This window comes from Syngnathoides biaculeatus, chromosome 23 (genome assembly GCF_019802595.1).
Source record: "Syngnathoides biaculeatus isolate LvHL_M chromosome 23, ASM1980259v1, whole genome shotgun sequence".
Lineage (NCBI taxonomy): Eukaryota > Metazoa > Chordata > Actinopteri > Syngnathiformes > Syngnathidae > Syngnathoides > Syngnathoides biaculeatus.
Window position 1 is genome coordinate 17,731,526 of NC_084662.1, and position 22,394 is coordinate 17,753,919.

General features: G+C 41.3%; 1 protein-coding gene and 1 long non-coding RNA gene across 2 annotated transcripts in view; one reads left to right on the forward strand and one right to left on the reverse strand.

Moving 5' to 3' along the window:
• Window positions 1–22,394, reverse strand: part of LOC133496649 (nesprin-2) — a 73,039-nt gene that overhangs the window by 2,014 nt on the left and 48,631 nt on the right. The window contains exons 52-69 of the mRNA XM_061812465.1: window positions 21,192–21,314; window positions 19,065–19,220; window positions 16,282–16,440; window positions 15,522–15,688; window positions 10,755–10,917; window positions 10,286–10,476; window positions 8,815–8,965; window positions 8,423–8,605; window positions 7,414–7,551; window positions 7,073–7,264; window positions 6,664–6,952; window positions 4,117–4,232; window positions 3,914–4,046; window positions 3,611–3,813; window positions 3,065–3,241; window positions 2,629–2,757; window positions 1,087–1,278; window positions 876–961 (exon numbers count right to left, since the gene is read on the reverse strand). Of these exons, the coding sequence (XP_061668449.1) occupies window positions 876–961; window positions 1,087–1,278; window positions 2,629–2,757; window positions 3,065–3,241; window positions 3,611–3,813; window positions 3,914–4,046; window positions 4,117–4,232; window positions 6,664–6,952; window positions 7,073–7,264; window positions 7,414–7,551; window positions 8,423–8,605; window positions 8,815–8,965; window positions 10,286–10,476; window positions 10,755–10,917; window positions 15,522–15,688; window positions 16,282–16,440; window positions 19,065–19,220; window positions 21,192–21,314 (2,948 nt within the window). The remainder of the gene's footprint in view (window positions 1–875; window positions 962–1,086; window positions 1,279–2,628; window positions 2,758–3,064; window positions 3,242–3,610; window positions 3,814–3,913; window positions 4,047–4,116; window positions 4,233–6,663; window positions 6,953–7,072; window positions 7,265–7,413; window positions 7,552–8,422; window positions 8,606–8,814; window positions 8,966–10,285; window positions 10,477–10,754; window positions 10,918–15,521; window positions 15,689–16,281; window positions 16,441–19,064; window positions 19,221–21,191; window positions 21,315–22,394) is intronic.
• On the forward strand, window positions 9,551–22,157 carry LOC133496655 (uncharacterized). The gene is made up of 3 exons (XR_009793831.1): window positions 9,551–9,667; window positions 19,077–19,211; window positions 21,850–22,157. It is a non-coding gene; the product is annotated as an uncharacterized LOC133496655 (long non-coding RNA).

Below are 22,394 nucleotides of genomic sequence, written 5' to 3' on the forward strand. Positions count from 1 at the left end.
GACTCCTTTATAATGTGGGAAAATGAATTTCTCGCACGGAGACAGACATTTCTGCACAGGAGAGGACGCAGCCATCTGTGCGTGACTGCAGCATTGTCGCTTCTCTTGGCCGGTGTGGCAACAGAGAATGTGAGCGGGTGCCCTAATTAAATACTGCTGATAATTGTTAATGACTTAAATATGTCTGTGGACTTCCTGTATCTCTCCCTACCCCTAATAGTAGGTCTGCCCGCCCCCCATAGCTGTGCTGGCTGGAATTATTTTTCACATATTAATCAGGGTTGGGAATTTCACACATTAACCACAATTGATTATTGCAAAAAAATCAAACAGTTAACGCACGGTGGTGACTGGTAAGCATGGTTGGTTGACTTAAGACTATAAAATGGCTGTAGGGGCGAATGTGAGTATGACTCATTGTTCATATCTGCCGTGCGATTGGCTGGCAGCCCGTTTAGGGTGCATCCTGCCTCTCGCCTGAAGATAGCCAGGATAGGACTCAGCATGCCCGCGAGCCTTGTGTGGATAAGCGCCTCAGATAATGGATGTTTTTATTGGGAAGGGAATCTGCAAAGAAAACCCACAAAAGGGAAGAGCATGCAAACTCAAGAGATTCAGTGCAGAACCTCAGAACTTTGAGTCAGACACAGTAACCACTCCAAACCCGACTGCACGGGTGGTCTAAGACCAAGTTTAAGTTGCAAATAATCAAACTTGAACCAAAGAAGTTAGTAAATTACTGTTCCGATACCTCTTTCACGTTTGTGTTCCTTATTCATCAAAGTTGAATAATGGGATGCCATTTTTGGACCATGTAAAGATGTCAAGTGACAAAAATAAAACTCTAATCATCTTTTGAGTAGATACTGTTGTACCTTCTTGAGGATGGAGATTTCTGTGTTTGTGTGGGCTCCTGGGCAGAATCCACAAGGATATTTTCATCTCTCCTTGTGTCCAAATCCTTCAATTAAAAGGACAAATAAAGTATTATTTTCAGGTTTCACGCAAAATAACCATATGTATATTTTTTACTCATTAAATACATTCAAAATCTCATTAAAAAAAATGTGGCTGTAGAGCGCTTACCAGACGCTGTTGCAGAATGCTCAGGTCCCGCGTGACATCCTTCAGGAGTAATTTCAGTTTGGTGCCCGTCACGTGGATCTTCTCCTGGGCCTCGTCGCTCCCCTCGTCTCCTTCCTCAGGCCGGAGTTGACACCACAGAGTCTGGAGCGAGGCCTGCTGGGTCTGCCTTTCCAGTAGCTCCTCCAGCAGGGCCTAAACACACCACAAGTGATTAAAAAAGACTTTCATAAAATATAGGCCGTGGATAGATAGATAGATAGATAGATAGATAGATAGATAGATAGATAGATAGATAGATAGATAGATAGATAGATAGATAGATAGATAGATAGAGATAGATAGATAGATAGATTAGATAGATAGATAGATAGATAGATAGATAGATAGATAGATAGATAGATAGATACGAGCATTTACTGCTGCTCATTTCGATCCCAAAATGGCTTATTCTGTTTCTGTTCAGGGTCACAAGATGTTCCCAGCCTACTTTGGGCAATACACAGGGTACATCCAGAACTTTTTTTTGAGAGGTTACATGTACGTATAACATTTTCAAAATGGGGATTGAGGATTTTTTTTCAGGATGGAACTGTTCCTCCCAAACTGGAGTGGAGTGTCTATCAGACAAACAAACAAAGAAACTGTGATTCTTGATTTTTTTATTCACCGTTGTGTACAGAGATTGTAGAGGGTAGGTTCTCAAGCCCCACAAAAGGGCAGCCATAGGAAAATATTCTTCACCCAGTGTGTATCTCTGTGTGTGTGTGTGTGTGGAAGGGGGGGGGGTAATTCATCAATAAGTAGTTGCCAACAATCTTTCCGGGAACAATGTCATTGGACAGTTTGGGTGAGTTTGGTTCCTTCAAGAACACTTAGACTATGCTGCCCAGCATCCTGCCCAGAAACAGCCCCAAATTTCAAATTACGGTCCAAAGCCAAATACAAACTAACACTAAATTGCATTTTAGTGAAATGCAATATTTCTTTCTTTACAGTTTGTGACCCAATTTCATAGTCTTGACAATTTGGTTTATGAAAGAGAGTAGCATCATTTCAATTTCCCTGGGAAATGTCCTCAAGGAAGAGGAGCCACTCAATGCATTTATTGGGATTAAATTCAATTCAAAGTCATTTGAACATATGCCGAGCAGCCACAACAAACTGACCACCTGCATACCAACTGAGATTGAATGGAAGAAGAGCTGCATGAAAAACCACCATATACTTTTAATGGAGCTTTAAAAGTAAAAATGCTCAATTTTGATTGATAAAGTCAGTGGTGCATTAGTAGGCAATCTGTACTTACTCATACAGACTGCTTCCAAGCATTAGTAGCTTTTAAAAGGAAGATTTATTTTGATATGTACTGTATAAATCTTTTTAAAATATTTTTTTAATTGCATGACCTCCTAAGAATCTACAGATGGTCACAATGTTTTGATTGTACATTGTAAATGATGCAGTATATACAGGCATCAAACACATTTGCTCGGTTAAATCCAAGAAAGACTTGATCGGCGAGACAGTAAGAGATCTGCTTACAGTGAGAGAGTGATGGTGCTGTTTAAGAATTGGGCCAGGTGTCTCCGGATCCCGGACATCAACTGCGCGGCGTCTGCTCTCGGTGTGTGACAACCACAACAGCAGAGAATGGAGACTCTCGTGAAACTCCTGTGCGTGACGGTTTAAGGTTAGTGCCTCCGAGGAGGGGGCGCTCTTGGACACATTTGTTGGTTTGTTTTTTTTTCGTCTGCAGGATTGCATAAATAGCTAATAAATAATACAAGGTTTAAAGTAACACTGTCGGGAAAAATTAAAATTAGACAGACTGAATTCTGTGAAAAGGTTGTGCTTTTTGCTGGAAATACTTCACACACATCCAAATCATTGAAAAGCCCCGATGAAAAGGAGTAGCTTCACTGTAATTGATCTATTAAAATAATGTATTTATTCAACAATAATTTACAGTTCTTCGAACCTGACAGCGTATCAGAGTCCTTCTCAAACTGGTGTCCCACTGGTGAAGAAGTGTAGAGGCTCGGCTCCAGGCTCGGTTTAAATCAATGAGCCGCTCCTGCTGCTCCGGGACTTCTTGAGCACGCAGGTTAACGGACAGCATGATCGGCTTGTAGTGCGTGAACATCTTCTGCATCTCCTAAAAAAGCATATTCATGATACTTTTCAATAATGACAGTGCAGCACCAAGTTTTGCCCTATTTTGCCTGCAGTTGTTTGTTTATTTGTTAGTTAGTCTGTATGACTGGTCAAAAACACAAACTACAATCCACGGCATTTGGGTGCAGACTCATAGATGGAACAATTCCATGGCACATAATGTTTAGCAGGGGAAAATAAAGTCTGTTTTGCGGGTGATTTTGCAATCTATGCCGTGTTTTCAGAGGAACACATATTGATGATTTCAGGAACCAGCGTCAAATACACTCAAACACGGCAAATTAAAAATTTGATGTCAGAGCACTTTTCCTGATGCTTGTAATTATTTTGTTCTGGACAGCACTGTTACCTTCATCTCTTTAGCTCTTGTTGCCATGTCAACAATCCTGTTGCTGGGGTGCGACTGCTGGTGACGGTCTAGTTCCGGATGAATGTTGTCTAGCCAGGAAATAACATCATCAAGGTCAGATGCGACATTTTGTGAATCCTGGCTGTCGGCGTCTTGCTCGTTCCTGGATTGAGCCTGGAGCAGCTCCCAACGTTCAATCACACCTGAGCGAACAGACATCTACTGAAGCAGCCTCTCATGCAAACAAATGTTCAACACGACCTAAAATTGAACATTATGTTTTCCTTTGCAGGCATTGCTCACCTGATTGTTTCTCTGAGGCAGCCGAGTTAGTCAAGCCAATCTCTGGCTGGTCCTCATCATCCAGGATCAGGGAAATTCTCTTTTCTTCAACGTTGTCACTGCACTGGGACATTTGATGGGACATTTGATGCAACTGGAGACAAAATAATGCCCATTTGTTGCAATGACACAGTAGCTGGTTTGAGAAGATATTTTTAACGCACATAGCCTTGCTTTTCAGGAGTGCTGGTGAGGACAGGTGGAGCCTCAACACACGTTTCTTCATCTTCTCCTGATGGCCATCTTGGAGACTCATAAGCAACCATTGAACTGTCTGGTACTGAAACAAAAATTTAGGGTGAATCTATAGAGAATAATTAACTTGAGATTTAGCAGAGTTCATTCACCTAAAATTTCCGCTTTTCCTTCCCAAAAACATGTTTGTGGTGTACCTGTCAAATCTTTGTGGACTAAAAAAATAACACATAATAGAGTCTCTTATCACTCATTCGGTGAATGTGTACAACACACTTTCATACTAAAAATAACCCTTTTTAACACTCAAACATCATAAAAGCTTTCTTACAAATTCAATGTGTCATACACACACATTCAGTGGACACTAACGGTATCACAAATTCAAGCTGTACAAAAACTATTTTGACTGAAACTTGAAAAAATATGCATGTGTTTGCAGGAAACCTGTAAAATATATGCATTTTTTTTCCCATGAAATGTATTTATTGTTGCGGTTTTGGTTGTTAGTCATGTAGAATGAAACTACAGTCAAGAAAATAAGTATTTGAACACCCTGCTATATTGTAAGTTCTCCCACTTAGAAATCATTGAGGGGTCTGAAATTTTCATCGTAGGTGCATGTCCACGGTGTTCAAATACTTATTTTCTTCACTGTAATTATATAAGGCGCTCCTAATATTTTGGTCTAACAAAGGTTTTAGTCAAACACAATTTGCATTTTTATCTTATCTTTTTATCTTGTCTGATTGGATTGCCCATTGTAACAAATGTGTCCTGTGATGTTGCAGCTGGAAACTTTAAAATGAGTATAAAAACAGACAAATGACTTCAGAGGCATTTGAAAAACTAAAGCGGACACATTAGATCGTGGCAAAAGATAACAGAAGGGGACAGTAAATTGAGGCTAATGCTCCTCATTAATGTCATTCTGTCAGTTAACAGACAGGGAGGCTCTGAGGGATAAAAGATAGCAAGTATTGGCATGGAAGTGGGAGGAGAAAGAAATAATAATTAATTGGGAAGTTTTATTGCAAAGGAACACGAAGAGGAACTCTTCATGCAACCTGGTAGTGGAAGGATGTGAACGCACTGAGTTAACCCAGTTCATGTAACTTTCTTCAAACAAGAATGTGTCAAACAAAAGAAAAATGAGTGAAAATTTTGTTTGGCTTTGAACGCTTTTCCAAACGACAGCTCACGTGAAGCAAAGGGGTGGTTGATGCAAATGAGCCAGAAAACATTAAAAGAAAGATTATTTGTTGGAAAAAAAGAACGGCCCTATTTATGACCTGTCCAAAAAAACCTGAACATCTTCAGGAAAAATAGTCTGCGTCAGATGTCCAGAATCCATCCATCCATTATCCAAGTCGCTTATCCTCACAAGAGCCACGGGAGAGCCAGAGTTTATCCCAGATAGGTTTGGGCAAAAGGCAGACAACACCCTGAACTGGTTGCGAGTTAGTCATAGGGCAGATATCGACACCATCACTGAGCAGGAATCGATTCTAACCTGCTCGCACCAAAGTCAGGTCTGTGTACCCATATACCATCAGTAACTCCAGATGTCCAGAGTACTCAATCTTAATCCAGTTATGTTTTTAATCTCTTTTTCACCATCAGTCACACATCAACTTTTCGAATGTTTGAAATTGTGTAAATGAAGCAAATAGTTTTGTCTCATAGAAGGAAGAGAACATATGGATTGCTATGCCTGCCTGCAGAAACAAAAATAAAATAACAGAAACAAGGTCAAGAAGTGCATTTGTGTAATTTATGGCAGGATTAAGTACACGCTGATGTCCTTTTGGATGAGCGCAAAAGGGAAGGTGGTTCCTTCAGAGATAAAGATGCCTTCACTTTCCAAAGTACATTTGTAAAGATTTTTGGCCCAGAAAATTCAAAATGGGTCAAATCGGAATACATTGTGGACGTGTCACTTTGATGGATTAAAATAAAATCTACCATTTGTAAATTGTCAATGATTTCATGCGGTCTAATAAATATATCATTAAAGAATGAAAGAGGGCGGCATGGTGGATCAGCTGGTAAAGCGTTAGTCTCACAGTTCTGAGGTCCTGGGTTCAATCCCGGACCTGCCTGTGTGGAGTTTGCATGTTCTCCCAGTGTGTGGCGTTTGCATGTTCTCCCCGTGCCTGCGTCAGTTTTTCTCCGGGGACTCTGGTTTTCTCCTACATCCCAAAAACATGCAATAATCAGAGACTCTAAATTGCCCCTAGGTGTGATTGTGAGCGCGGCTGTTTGTCTGTTTCTATTTGCCCCGTGATTAGCTGGCAACCAGTTCAGGGTGTACCCTGCCTCCTGGCTGTTGACAGCTGGGATAGGCTCCAGCACTCCCGTGACCCTTGTGAGGATAAGCATCTAAGAAAATGGATCGATGGATGTTTCTTAAAGAACAGCATTATATTTGTAATGGCACAAATCTCTTTTCTTGCAGCTATTTAAATTGTGGAGGCATACCTAATGAAGTGTCCAGTAATTGTATATAGTTGTACCTGACAATGCACTAAAGTAAATCCCCTCTTCATCGTGTCCTTGGTCATCCTCATCATCCTCATGGGACGATGACCCCCCCACGTCCCCGGTGTGGTCCCACTCTAACGGCAGCGAGTCCACGCTCACAGGCGTCTCTCGCCCCGAGTGCTCTAGCGGAAGGGCCAGCAGGTGCGAGGGTGTGGTTGGGAGGCTTCCGTGACTCCGCCCTAGCCAGGGTCGTCCAATCAGTTCCAAGCTTGACTCCAAGGAAATGGAAGTGCCAGAGTACTTGGGTTCTTCTGTGATTATCTAAGGTGAAAAAGTAGTTTTGGAGTTGTTATTGTGCAGTCGAACAACCTAAACCATAATCATTCATATTAATAATGAATACAGTGTTTAATGTTTTACACCAATAGAACTTGACCTCACCGGTGGATGGCTGAGACGCTGATGGAAGCGAACCAGTCGGCTGAAAACCTCCTGACAGTAAGAGTGAAGCTCCTCCAGCTCTTCTTCTATCAGCGCAGCATCTTGAGGTGAACTCCTCTGGATAAGATTTTCTCCAAACACGATTAGCCCGTCGATCCGCTCCGTGTTGAGGATGATTTCCTTCTGGAAACTCTGCGTGAAGAGACTCAAAGGTATTAACACAGTGACAATGTAGAAACTAAAAAGAAAAAAAAAACATGCACCAAATGACATCCAAGGCTGAACAATTTGTATGTAATAACTGACAGGTAGACTGAAAGCAGTCAAATGAAAATACTCACACTAAGCTGTTGTATCTTATGGTGGACGTCACTCTCGGAAAAGTGTTCAACGTTGGTCAGCTGCAGGTCCAGCTCTGTCAGCCACACCAACATGCTCTCCCGAGTGCCTTCGAATTCTTCTCTCTGACTGGTAAAATGCTGGAGAAAGAATTGATTGATTGGATGGACGAGGAATCAACAGGATTCAAGGTTTCAGTTGAAGAATCCATTCAAACTGCAATACTTCTTTGGTCTTCAGGGGCCAGAACCTTCTGAGTTTAAAAAACATTACCAGCCATCCAACGGAATCTGCACAGGTGAGAGGTTGTGTGCATTATCTCATCCCAAGACATCAGCAACCACTGTGACCTAACGAGCTTAACCCTAACTCTTTCCCGTCAGGCCCAGAATTGTGGCCACAACTGTACAATTCACCGGTTTTGAGGTGGAAGGAGATGCATGAAGTCAGTCTACTACATCAATTCTGGCCTTTGTCTGCCCGTCTTTGTCTGCCTGATCTTGCTTCACACAACGTATATCACACCTTTTACAGCTTCAAAGAAAGAAAATTGCTGTTTATTATTAGTGTTTACTTTTTTCTTTGTTATTCATGTTCATACATTTTGTTTTTTTGTTTAATAATTTCAATAAAAATTTTGTATATTGCAAAACAAAAAAATGTATGTTGTATTATTTATTCATTCATACTAGTGTTTTTCATAAAACACATATAAACAAGAAAACGAAAGAAGCCACGTCATGTTATTAGGATGTCATGTGCACTTGGGGTGTGTCACAGGGTATTAAAGTAAGTAAGTATTAAATGACTACCGCAATGCTTGGGATGAATATGATGTTGTGTTAATGTTCGTCATGATTATTTATTAATGTTGTCATTCCATTTTATTTTCCACCACTCTTACTTCCATGCTGTAGCTGTTACCAATGTAAAGTAAGATAATGGAGTATTGTGCAATATGGCATATTTTAAAAGGCAGTAGTGCATCCTCTTCCTGTTCCCAGACTGTACCTTGAGCCTGCGAAGGATAGCAGCCACCCGTCGGTGCAGGACGTCCCATCGCCGGTTTCCCTCGTGGACCATAGCTTTCAGGTGGTTGGACCGGTCTGTGCGGTTCTCCCTGGCAAGACGGCGGTATTGATTGTTGATGAGTTCTAACTGGGTCAGCCGCTCATGAACCTGCCTTTGAAAAGTCTAAAAAGGACAGACGTGGCCGGTCTTAAATACAAAGTCACAGTAATTGACATTTTTCTCGGTTGTATGATTTTCCTGATCCAATTTTAGAGTTAGTCAATGATGATTAAATTAATCCTGAACTGTCAAACTCAAGTACACCTGCATAATCTAATGAGATATAATGTAAACACAATATCAAACACCGTTAGCCAGTCCTTTCAACTTGCCTCAAACTTCTTCAGCTCCTCCTTGGCGACTGCATAAAGAACATCTCCTGAGTTAGGGTTAGCAGCAGTCTTCTCAGCCATCTTGAGCCAATCATCAAGGTGTGAGTAATCCTCAAGGAACTTGCACCACAATCTCCATGTTTCCTCAATCCTATGAGGAGGTATGAGACAGATGTGGTGGGGGTTCTTTTGGGAAACCCGTTGAATCAGAGCCATTAAAAATATTTAACTACAGTACTTGTCTTGACATATTATACATATTTTGTTGTATTTGTATACCATCAGATCACAATCTAAGTTATAAAAACACAAGAGGTTCAGGTGAGTTTTGATGATCTTTACAAAGAAAAGAAAACTCTCCCTTAACATAATGAAATGGAACAAAGATGAGAGTGGGCAGCCATTGATCTCCACTCGTAAAGCTACGTGAATCGAAAGGATGAACGCACTTAAATCAGAAGAAATAGTGAGAAACAGTAGAATTTATTGAGATGAAACATTCATGATTAATAGAAGTGCTAATGGCCATGCTCTGATAAATGTTGTTTACGCTAGGTAGAGATTCTACTATATGTATGCAAAAGTTATATTTTCTGCTTATTAGATTCATTTAGGTGACACGGTGTCATGATCCTGCCGCTCCAGCCTGGGCTGTGCGGGTGTCCGCGGAGTTGCTCTGATTGGGAGGTGCACACCTGCGCCTCATGCAGCCTGATTATGCTGAGTATTTATACGACCCCGATGACAACTGGCCGGCGCCAGTTCGTTGCGCTTCATGTCCCGTTCGTGTGCTCCGGTATCGCTGATCGACAACCCGTGTGTACCGACCTTCGCCTGTTCTCCGACCAACCTTGTAAGTTTGACTCCTTTGATACTTCTGTCTGCTTTGATCGTTCTCCTGTGTACCGACTCCTGCCTGCCCGCTCACCTGCTCTCTTCGCCCGACGTCCCAACTACCGCTGCTGCACCGGACTCCCTGCTCGATCCCTGACCTTGGCATATAATAAACGTTTCTCCTTGAACTACCTGGCATCGTCCGAGTCCTGCATTTGGGTCCTACTCTCGTTCCGATGGGACGTGACACACGGTGGAGCTACTGATTAGAGGATTGGCCTCACAGTTCTGAGGTCTGGGGTTCCAGTCCCTGCCCAGCTTGTGTGGATTTAACATACTCTCCCCGTGCCTGCGTAGGTTTTCTCCGGGCACTCTGGTGTCTTCTCATATCCCAAAAAAATGTATTAATTGGAGACTCTAAATTGCCCCAGGGTGTGATTGTGAGTGGGATTGTTGTTCATCTCTATGTGCCCTACGATTAGCTGGCAACCAGTTCAGTGTGTACCCCGTCTCCTGCCCGATGATAGCTGGGATACCCTCCAGCAATCCCCAACCCTTGTGATGATAAGCAGCTCAGAAAATGGGCGGATATTCTTTTAAATTCGTGATCATTCTCATGTGATATTTGAGTTCCAACCTGAGTCGCCTGTCGAGAGCCATAGCACAGATGGTCCTCCAGCGCTGGTCAAGGCTATGACTGGTTTCCTGAAGGGAATCACTTTCTACCTCGATGGCGCCAGCAACATTTTTGTCCTTCAGCAACAGGTCGCACAGGTTCAGGACAGACGTTACGCCTTCTGTATGCTGCTCGATGTCCTTTTGCAGCTCCTGAACACACATATGATGGGCTGCAGGCCTTGCTTCAAGACCACAAACACAAAAAAGTCTTGGACGACTACATCAATCAACCCCTCCCAAAAGTAAACCATGGATTGTTTGCAATTAACTATTAACTATTAATAATAATAATAATAATAAGATGGGAGTGTGAGTTTTGGCAAAGCAGAATTACACTAAGAAATGTAGAGAAAAAAAAAGACAGGAGGTGAAAGGCACTGGAAAATTTTTAGTATGATGTTTCATGTGTGTGTTCACGTGTGTGTTACCTGCTGCTCTGCAAGTCTCCTCTGGATCTCCTGGTGATGACACACACTGTAGGTGATGGGCCTGGACAGTTCGGCCTCCACGCGTGAAAGCCACGACCGGAGGTTACTCATGTTTTTGTCCAACTGCTGCACTCTCAGCAAGGTCTCCTTCAACTTTGTCACTCTAAACAAACACGCATGCACACATATAACCTCAGATTTGTCCATTTATTTGGCATACAGTGAAGAAAATAAGTATTTGAACACCCTGCTATATTGCAGGTTCTCCCACTTAGAAATCATGGAGGGGTTTGAGATTTTCATCAAAGGTGCATGTCCACTGTGAGAGAGATAATCTAAAAAGAAAAAAACAGAAATCACAATGGATGACTTTTTAGTGAAAGTCCATCTCCACTCCATGCATCCTGAATCAGATGCACCTGCGTGAGGTCATTAGCTCCATAAAGACACCTGTCCACCCATAAAATCAGTAAGACTCAAACTTGTTACGTGGCCAAGACCAAAGAGCTGTGCAAAGACTCCAGGAACAAAATTGTACAACTCCACACGGCTGGAAAGGGCTACGGAGAAATTGCCAAGCAGGTTGGTGAGAAAAGGTCCACTGTTGGAGCAATCATTAGAAAATAGAAGAAGATGAGGGTCAATTTCAATAACAGTGGTGCCCCATGCAAGATATCACCTCGTGGGGTCTCAATGATCCTTAGAAAGGTGAGGAATCATTTCAGGACTACGCGACAGGATTGGTCAATGACCTGAAAAGAGCTGGGACCACCGTTTCCAAGGTGACTGTTGGTAATACACTAAGACGTCATGGTTTGAAATCATGCATGGCATGGAAGTTTCCCTCGCTTAAACCAGCACATGTCAAGGCCCGTCTTAAGTTTGCCAATGACCATTTGGATGATACGGAGGAGTCATGGGAGAAGGTTTTCTGGTCAAATGAGACCAAAACTGAACTTTTTGGTCATAATTACATTAACCGTGTTTGGAGGGAAACGAATGATGAATTACATCCCAAGAACACCATCCCTAATGTGAAGAATGAGAGTGGTACCATCATGCTTTGGGGTTATTTTTCTGCACATGGGACAGGACGACTACACTGTATTAAGGAGAGGATGACCGTGGCCATGTATTGTGAGATTTTGGGGAACAACCTCTTTCCCTCAGTCAGAGCATTGAAGATGGGTCGTGGCTGGGTCTTTCAACATAACAATGACCCGAAGAACACAGCCAGGAAAACCAAGGAGTGGCTCCGTAAGAAGCATATCAAGGTCCTGGTGTGGCCTAGCCAGTCTCCAGACCTAAACCCAATAGAAAATCTGTTTGATGTAGAGAAGATCTGTGTGGAGGAGGGGGCCAAAATCACTTTCAGATCCCTCCATGATTTCTAAATGGGAGAACTTGCAATATAGTAGGGTGTTCAAATACTCATTTTCTTCACTGTATATGGCAAATGTGTTTGAACATGCATGGTACATGATCAGCAGGCTCCAGGAAATGCTTTTGAAAGTACATTACTTTCATAGAAGTAATTTACATTTGCCATTGAATTTTAAATAAGAATGATTACACAATGTGATGAAAGTTTTTGAAACATTTTACATTGGGTATTATACAATGGTTACAAGAGCAAAGCAGCAATAATCAAATAACATTTTAAGTGTTGTATGGATTTGAGGCTCACGGTGTCAAATTTGTCATAAAGTATATAAAACACCTCCATGCCTTATCCTATCTGTTGTGGTGGGCACATTTCTTACATAAGGAAAAAAGGGTCCAAATGCTCTGATGGACCAGTTGTCTTGCGTTTTTTAAAATTCAATTTACCATGCAAAGCATGACATCCTCCCAGTCTATATTTATATAGCATGACAAAAACAAAAAGTTTAAAGCAAGCGAAAAAAAAAGTTGAAAGGGCTTTCATTTAAAATCTCAGGTGTTTTCCATCAGAACCCCCTCCATCACCATGGCAACAGACCTCCTGACTGCTCTCATAGTAACGCTGAGGACAATAGAAGCTCTCCCTCGAGACTTAAAAAGCCTGAAGTGTGCCCCATTCGGGAGTTTGAGTTAATTCCCCCATTTGATCCTTTCTCTTTTGTTGAGGTCCGTCAAGGCTGGTCAGGGTGGAGAGGGAGATACTCTCGGCCCAAATAATGAGCACTAAAAACAAACCTGAGTGTAAATGGGTGGCGAGAGAATGGTTGTCAGGGTCCTACCCGATGCCAGGGTTTGAGCATAAAAACCTAACCAAACAGTAAAAGATAAATGGGATTGACCTATGTAGGTGCTTATAACATCATGGTAGTACTCAAGAGTTCTTTTCCCTTCGTTCACCAAGTCGCATAATGTTTAATGAAATGAAGTGTACAAATGGAGGGTCAGTATCTTGCTCAAGGATACTAAAGAACACGTTCACGGGGGAGCTAGGGAATGAAACCAAAAACTTTGACCATAACAGATATTAGGAATGCTTATGGATAGATGAGGACCGTAGAATGTAGAAGATTCAAATAAGATTCCTTCCAAGAAAAAGGGTAACCATGTTTGGGTATTGATATCAAAAAAAGAGTTTGAAGGTGTTTTCTATATGTAAAAACTGTTCAACCAATCACACTATTTTGGATACCACAGCTTGGTCAACAGAAAATTACAATCTTTGCAAAAAAAAAAAAAAAAAAAAAGGTTCCACATCAAAATCTGTAGTTTAGGCATGTGGATTTTTTTTTTTTAAGGGGGGGAAGATGTTTTTTTTTTCCTCTGTTTTTGATATGTCTAAAATAAATTTGGTTGAAAAGAATGTACATTTTGGAGAAGCATGTTTTTTTAGAAGCTCTTGGTGTGCTAACATAGACAAAAGCAATGTTTTGCTCTTTAAACCTGAATTTGAATGTGAACCTCTGTGTGAGAAAATACAATTTGCTTCTTCTAGTTGACATTTCAGGTTTTACGGTGGTGAAATAAAGGTGGTAGAGTAGGTGTAAATTATCCACTGCAGCACCATCACAGTCTGCTAAAGTGTTTCTTGCTCTCATTTGCCCTATCTAACCTTTGACAGCTCAACAAAAGCCAGATGCTTAATGTGGAGACTGAACAAAGACACAAAACCCGGTCAGGGGTCCATTCTAAGAAGGACATGAGCAGAACGGGTGAAGGGAAAAGATCAGTGAGGATATTTGGTTGGAGGACAAAGAGAAATGAGTTGTAGGAGGGCTTGAACTTACAAATATACATGTTGAGAACATAGCGTGACTGTAGTGTATCCACTAGATGCATTATATAACCACCTGATAAAAAATAATGTCTCGTCATTATGAACTTTCCAGCAACATGAGCATTATTGGACCATATTCATGCAGAAAAAAATCTTATCCGGCATAGAAAAATGGTTGTTCATGTCACTTAAAAATAATGTAAAAAAAAAAAAAATATGCTAGCATTCGGCGTAGCATATGACATTACAAATTAATTATTAAAAAATGGACGTCTTTCATGTAACTCAATAAATCTCAATATACTAACCGTGCCTCATTACAAAGCAATATATTTTTTTTTTATAGAAAAGCCCCGACACATTTTAGTGAAAAAGTATTTGGGAAGCTTAATGGAAAGCAATAACACCAAGCACTATTGTCCTTGATTTCAAACATTATTTTTTTCTACAATTACAACTGAAACATTTTATATAACGATTAAATCAAATACACAATATTTAAAATGTTTTATAGCAATATCATTGGTCAGGGCATCCTGTTAGACAAATCATTGTTTACAAAGTCATTGCCGTACCAAAAGGCAGCAGCTGGCTGTCTGTGTTTCACAAAACGTCAAACACAAACTATGTTGCATCCTAAAATCAAATTGCATAGCATTTATGGTTAGTGGTTGTCTGTCTACTAGCCATTGATTTTCTGCTTATATGTTGGCTCTAAATGCTTGATACAATGCCAGGAAATGTTTCGGATATTTTCTGTTCATGTGTGAGCTAATTCCAAACAATGCGGCATTGTTGAGATCCCTATGTTGCCAAGGATGTCTCCCTAGAATGCTCTTTTTGAATCATGCTTTCAGAATAACTGATACAATTGATACTGACAGACCACGCCCCTTCTCCTTGCCCACCCACCCTGACAGAGCTGAGATGGAGGGGGTGTGGACATAAGATCCTGTCTGAGATTCTAGCAAAGTTTTTATCCTTGTTGGTGAGGGTTGGCCGAGTGTGCAGCGCTATCAGGCGATTCAAGCAGCTGCTCCGTCACAACAATGTCTAGCAGGGTCTCCTTTATGATTGAGGGGGGGGGGGGTTTAACCTGCTTTGTGTATGTTGGAAATCACGTTTTCCTGACAGCTGCGGAGTACCGCGAGCAACAGCAGGTGGATGGACTCACAGAGCAATTAGAGCTGTTGTGTTTTTTAAAGGAGACGGGCATTTTTTCCAATACTCTTTGTAGCCTTGTTGAAATTAACCTGTTTTGGGGGGGGCGTTTCTACTCCAGGGAAATAAGCCACTGGTTCCCCCCAGCCCCTTCGACACCAGGGTCAATGGAGAGTAAGTTCTTTTTACCATGACAACTTGACAGCTTGGAGCAACTTGTTGTGCTCAGGGTCTAAAAATACAGAGTCCAAGCCCCTATATAGAGAGTAAAAGCATTTTGACCATTTCTGTTTTAAAAGAATTGTCTTTTTTTCCTCTCTCCATGTGTGACTGTATCCCTGTTGAGCAATAGTAAACCTTGAACACGAACATTCGGGTTGCGTACTCACCTGGCCTCGATGTGACTGAAGAGATTATGCCATCTCTGGTTAACCTCTTGCAGGGAGCCGCACACTTGGGTCTGCTTGGCCTCGTCACTGGCTAACAGCAGCTGCTCTCCCAGGTGCTTCAAGTGGCTTTTATTCTCACTGAACAAATTGATTTCCTCCATGCAATCCTACAGAAACATTTAAAAACATTATGTTACTTCAATGACAAATGACTACCATGCATCATACATTTGAGGCAATACCATGGCCTTAAACCTGTGTATATACATACAATACTCTTTGTATGCTAATTATTATCAATTACCAATTAATAATGACTACTTTGTAACGACTACGCAACTTTCAATTCATGCTAATTTTTGTCTTTCACGGTACCAGAAACAACAAACCTTCAATTTTCCTCGCAATTATTTTGGTAACTGAACCAACAAGCCTCAACACGAAGGTACAAAAGGCTCTGTGAGCCACTGAAGGGACAACTGTTGTTTTAGAAAACAAAGCCATTCCATTCCAGGCCACCATCTGTTACAAACAGCATCGACCATGTTGCATATATATGGATCGTAATAAAGTATACGACAGCAATGTACATACCCTGATTTACAGTGGGACCACACTGAATGGCCTTTGTGCTAATCTATGACACAGTTAAACAAACTTCATCAAGATGACAAACAGAAAGCTCGGACAAGGGGCCTGATGTGTTTTTTTTTTTTCACAAGAAAACCAGTAGGGAAAATGTACATATCACAATATTTACCTTTTTCAATTTCTCCACCATTTCTTCAATGCTGAGATCTGCGCTGTGGCACACCTTGTTCTCAATCTGTGTGAGCCAGTCGCAGAACTCTTTGTTTTTGTCATTAAATATAGTCCAGGCGTTAAGGCGGTCTGCAATTTCCTGCCTGCGCAAAGACACCTGGGAAGAGTGAAATGTCATGGTGAGTGTCAAGTACATGGCATCCATGCATGGTTGAGTTGAAATATTTCCATTATATATTTAATTTTAAAAGATGTAAACCTGGCAATGACAGATGCAGGAGTTTGTCGAATAGGATATGAAATGTTAAAAGGCCCGAGCAGTTTTACAGCTCCTGAACAAATACTGCTCAACCCTGAAAATGATAACGAGATTACATGGCATAAACATAACGGTAACTCAAATGAAAAATTGTGCGTTGAATGACGAGCGATGATGTCACAGAACCAAAATGTCAAAATAATATTTTGAGGACACTATAAGTAACAGAGCAATCCCAACATACTAAAAAATTATGCCCCCTGTGGACTGTGAGCAGAATAGGGGTGACATCATGGCAAAGTAAGTCATGTTTAGTTGGTGTTTTATAACGATGCAACAGTATCATCACTGCGTCATTGCTTTTGTGTCTATGATCTTTGATGTTGTTGCAAATGCCACATTCTCAAATTTGTATTTTGTGGTATGAAATTAAAAGATGACATATTACGAACAATCATTTTGATCTTTGATAGAATTTTAAATCTTTTGGTCACTGTCACGACCAACTAGCTTGACTAAAAACTAACACATTGTTGAATAATATTAATGGTTGAATTTACACAAATGTCATACTTGTTTCAGACCTGCCCTCGAATTTCAATATCAATTAGGTCCTTTGAAACTCGAGACTGGTGTTTTTGCGCGTCATTTATGGCAATCAAGGTTGAGTAAATGCAGTTTTTCCTTGTAGTCATCAGAATAATTTATTTTAATCTCTAAATTTTAGTAATCAGATGGGGGTAAAAAAAAATCTTCAGTAGAGTCTGATTGTTTAACAGGGTCCATTTTCCTAATGACAGCTTAAGGTCCTGAAAGCATCACATATTGCACAGCAGAGGCAGGGATGATCTTTTAGGGGGTTAAAAGTGTTTCATTTGGGGTGGCAATGTTTTACTGTCTAGTGGCATTTATTTGATTTAAACCAGGCCTGGTTCTTTTAGACCACACAATTTGTGAGTCTTCTGGACCCTTGAGTATGAAGGAGCCATTCAGAACTACTTTCAGCCCTGTGTAGACTTTGTGCTTCCCCCTGGAAACAATGGACGCTGCCCCCCGAATCCCTTTAGCCCAGCCGGGCCATCTGTTGTCAGCCATTCCACAACTCCCCCCAACTTACAACCTGTTAACAAGACTGGAGAGCCCAGTGTGGCTCGTACTGAAACCTCCTGGATATGTCATAGAATTTGATATACATAGAGAAATGAAACGTGTTTTTGTAAACATTGCAAAGTAGCAGCAAAACCTGTTTTAAAATTAGCTTTTTATGCAGAATACATGTTGTCAGTAAGCTAATGCTTAACTGAAAAAACAAGATGTTAAACAAGTCCTTCAGATAGTTGGAAGACAAACGTGGAACACTGTAAATAGCCAACTGCAACCTTTGTTGTGCTACAAGTGCTGCCTAGAGAGCACCAGTCATTGAAACAAAACCGGATAATTGGACGTAGTCTTGCTATTGCTATTGTGGAACCTGAGAGCCCCCTTTACTGTTGCCAAGGTAGAGCAGGTGACAGCACACATTTCAAGTGGAAACCCAATTAGTACCAGTGTTAAGCCATCGTGCAATGATCTTTGTCAGTGACGGGATGAGATAGCTGTTGTTATTTTCTTGAACAAGAGTATTTTCGTGTGTTTGAGCCAAACGGCTTAACTGTCGGAATTTGACCACGTGTTCATTATGGAGTAGACCGAGTTTCACTGAGATTGCATGCACAAAATCAGCTATACTTCATGTGATTAGTCAACAAGCAGATTGAGCTTGTTAAATACAGAAACCTGTTGTAAAAATCTGGATAGGACTGAAAAATAGTCTACATTTTAACTGTGAAAAACTTCTAGGCAACAGTTTTAGGAATGAGGAAAAAAAAAACATTTATATTTTCATGTTCATCGTGCCAATGAATAGTTTAAAAGCCTCTTTCTATTTGCCAAGCAATGTTTTAAAGTTTTTAATTGAGCCAAAAAAGGGACTACTGAAAGCTGTCAGGCAAAAATAAAAACATAGGACAGCTTTCAACTTTATGTTGAGATATGTCAGTCAACATTTTTATAACATCTGCTTGTACAGAAAAGTAGTCTCATGTTTGATAATTAAAACTACCGGGTAACTTATCAAATATTTGATTGAACCAGGTAAATGTGCATTTAAAGTTTTAATTTTTTTGTCTAATGCTGTTATTTAGCTGTGTTTGTACTATAATCATAGGAGCAAACCTTTTGTTTGGATTAAAATGCGCAGTGTGGTGCAGTGGATATGTTCAGAAAAATGTATTTAGGTTCAGAGTGAATGAACCGAAAAGAGCACATAGTTTCCCCTCCTCTGATGCACTACTAGCTCATATCACACAACCAAGCATGTGTGATGTAGAGGCATTGTGTTGCTGTTAACCGCCAAAACATCACTGGAATAAACTATCCCCCTCCTCCTCTTCTCACTCCACCTGCACTGACATTTTAATGCTCCTGCATGTTTACTGTGCTATTTTACACTTGGTGTGTGTCATCTTTTATTTTTCTCTTACCTTGGTGCATAGTTCTTCCCACTGAGTGTGAAGTTGTTCCAGCTGCTGCTCCAGCAGAGCAGAATCAGCCACCGCTACATACTGGGACAGGTCGGTCTTCATGGAGGCCAGATCCTTCAGTTTACTGGCTAGATGGCGCAGAGAGAGGTCCGTCTTCTGCATCGCACAAACACGACATACACAGCAAAAACCGTCAGGCAGCCATAAACAAACTGTATGTAGTGCGTAGACACTTTCTTGCTCCTGGTCGCTCTGACCGTCCAGATTAAAAGGGCTGCCGATGGGACAGGGGGAGTGTAAAGGGGGTCGAGGGCTAAATGGGGGAGGGGAGCAAAGCCATGAGGGCATTTAATAGGGAAAGGGGGGTAAACTAAAAGGTACTCTGATGGAACGGGCAGTACAATAGGACAGAATTCGGGTGCTGGGGGACGTACTTCAGCACAAAGACATGATATGTGATTGCATTTGTTTACCAAAACTGAAGTTGTTTAGTTTACTATTGCAATTAAAGTACAAAACTATTTTGGAGAGATTACATTTCACTTTTTGTTTTCTCCATTAATGTAACTGTGTTAATAAACTCGTGAACTGTAATACGGAGGTTTCCAATAATAACAGCACACTGATTTGTAACTAGGTAACTGTTAATCACCTTCACAAGTGGTCTTTAATATTGGAGGACCAGCCAGGTTTAGTTTTTCTGCGTGGTTGTCTTTATTTTTTTTTCCCTATTTAATTTATTTTTTCTCAACACAAAATTGTACTTGCCCACTGATGTACAGTATATTATGTTGCACACTACACAAAGAACCAAATCACAAATATGCATGTAGAGATATGTCAGAGTAGTCGTAATAACAATAATGATCCATTCATCCACCTTCTACCGCTTTTCCGGGTTGGGTCACTGGGGCAATAGCTTTAGCAGGGATGCCCAGACTTCCCTTTCCTCAGCCACTTCATCCAGCTCTTCCAGGGGGATCCTGAGGCCTTCCCAGGCCAGCCGAGAAACACAGTCTCTCCAGCGTGTCCTGGGTCGTCCCCGGGGTCTCTTTCTGGTGGGACAGGCCCGGAACACCTCACCAGGGAGGCATCCGAATCAGATGCCCCAACCACTTCATCTGGCTCCTCTCAATGCGGAGGAGCAGCGGCTCGACACTTAGCTCCTCCCAGATGACCGAGCTTTTCACCCTATCTCTAAGAGAGGGCCTGGACTCCCTGCAGAAGAAATTCATTTTGACTGCTTCTATCTGGGATCTTGTTCTTTCAGTCACAAGCTGTGGGTCAAGACCATAGGTGAGGGTAAGAATCTAGATCGACTGGTAAATTGAGAGCTTCGCCTTTCGATTTAGCTCCTTCATTACCACAATGGACTGATACAAATTCCGCATCACTGCAGGCGCTGCACCGATCCGCCTGTCGATCTCCGGTTCCATTCTTACCTCGCTCATGAATATGGATCCAAGATACTTAAAATCCTCCACTTGGGACAGGATTTCATCCTCAACCCGGAGAGTGCACGCCACCCTTTTCTGACTAAGGACCATGGTCTCAGATTTGGAGTAGCTGATTCTCATCCCAGTCGCCTCACACTCGGCTGCAAATCATTCCAGTGAGCATTGGAGATCACACCTTGATAAAGTCAACAGAATGACATAATCTGCAAAGAGCAGAGATGCAATGCTGAGGCCACCAAATCGGACCCCCTCTACACCTTGGATGTGCCTAGAGATTCTGTCCATAAAACCTATGGACAAAATCAGTGACAAAGGCCAGCCTTGGTTGAGTCCAACTCTAACTGGAAAAGAGTCCAAGTTACTGCCGCCAACGTGGACCAAACTGACACTGGTCATACAGGGACAGAACAGCCCATTTCAGGGGACAAAATTAGGGGTTGAAAAAAGTGCCAAATATCTTGCATTGCTGTTTTCAGATCAGTCAATTTGTATTATCAAAAGTGTTGTCATGCACAGGGGCTGTTTTATCGTTAACAAGCTCATTCAAAAATTAAAGCACCTTCTCAAAACTGAGTGAGACAGAATCCATCCATTCACATTTGACTAGGATGAGTGTGAATGCAAATACACAAGAAATACCTCAACGAGTGCATGTTGGTATTGTGATCACCTGAAGGAGCTCCTCTTCCTCAGACTCCTCCATCATCACAGGCAGCTCTCTTTTCATCTGGGTCCTCAGCTCATCCAGTTCAGACATAATGGTGATTATCTCATCCTGATATCGTGACCAGTTCTATTAATTTAACAAAAATGCAGGATCGCATTGTAACTTTAATGAAGGTTTAGAGAGGTCTAAATATAAACACTAAGCACTATTTGTAATGAAGGACTCAGATTTGCAACCAAAACTTCATTTGTAAGCATTTAGTAAAGTATAGAAATGCAGATACCACCTATTATTTTTTTATTATTATTATTACAAAGGTCATTTCCAGTATTAGCTAGAGGTTTTCATCATCTATAATTATCTACATATTTGGACACAATAGCTCGTCAATTCAATTATGGGTGCCAGTGTTACTCTCTGTACTGTAATATAGGGAGTTTCAAAAGGTTAACACTTCATATAACTTGAAAGTACTGTCATGTGACAAAATGTTCTATTATGAATACGGCTTGTCCATTTAGGTCAATATCAACTAAACAGGTTGGAAATCACTGGGCAACAGTGGTATAGTTTGCTGCTTCTGAATGTTTGTTCAAGTTCATGTCTTTTTTTTTTTTGTTGCTGTTTTGCTATATTTTTACATGCGTTTTACATTTTTCAGGAGCTAGTGCGATGGAATGAAGACGGTCAGTGATACCCAGCTGTGGATGTGGATCAGCGATAGATTTGAGCTGTACTTTGATCCCTCTTGGCAGGAGCTTTGTGCAAAGGCTCACGCCATGCCTGAATGTGAGAGTTTGTGCACGTATGTGTGCATATGTATGCATGTATGTGTGCGTGTGTGTTTGCTTGTGTGTGTTTCTGGTGGGATCAGGGCCTGGATATGGGTCACGCAAAGCTGACCCCACCCCCTCCTATTACATTGACACTAACCCACACTCTTTCCAGAATGTGGATTCCTACAGTCCAAAGCCGGCATCCTCTCGAATAAAAGTCTATTTGATATGATATGATATATCTTTGTGTATGTGTGTGTGTATGTGCTCTCTCTACTGCTCTACTCTTGGTTCTTCAACAATCACTGTCTAATCTCTAATCGTATGGACTGCAAAGAGCAAAAGAGTGAGGAGGGGGAAGACTGGCACCACATCCAAGGGTGGAAGAGTAGTTACTTAGGACATCCGTTTCACAGTTCTGAGTTCAGGT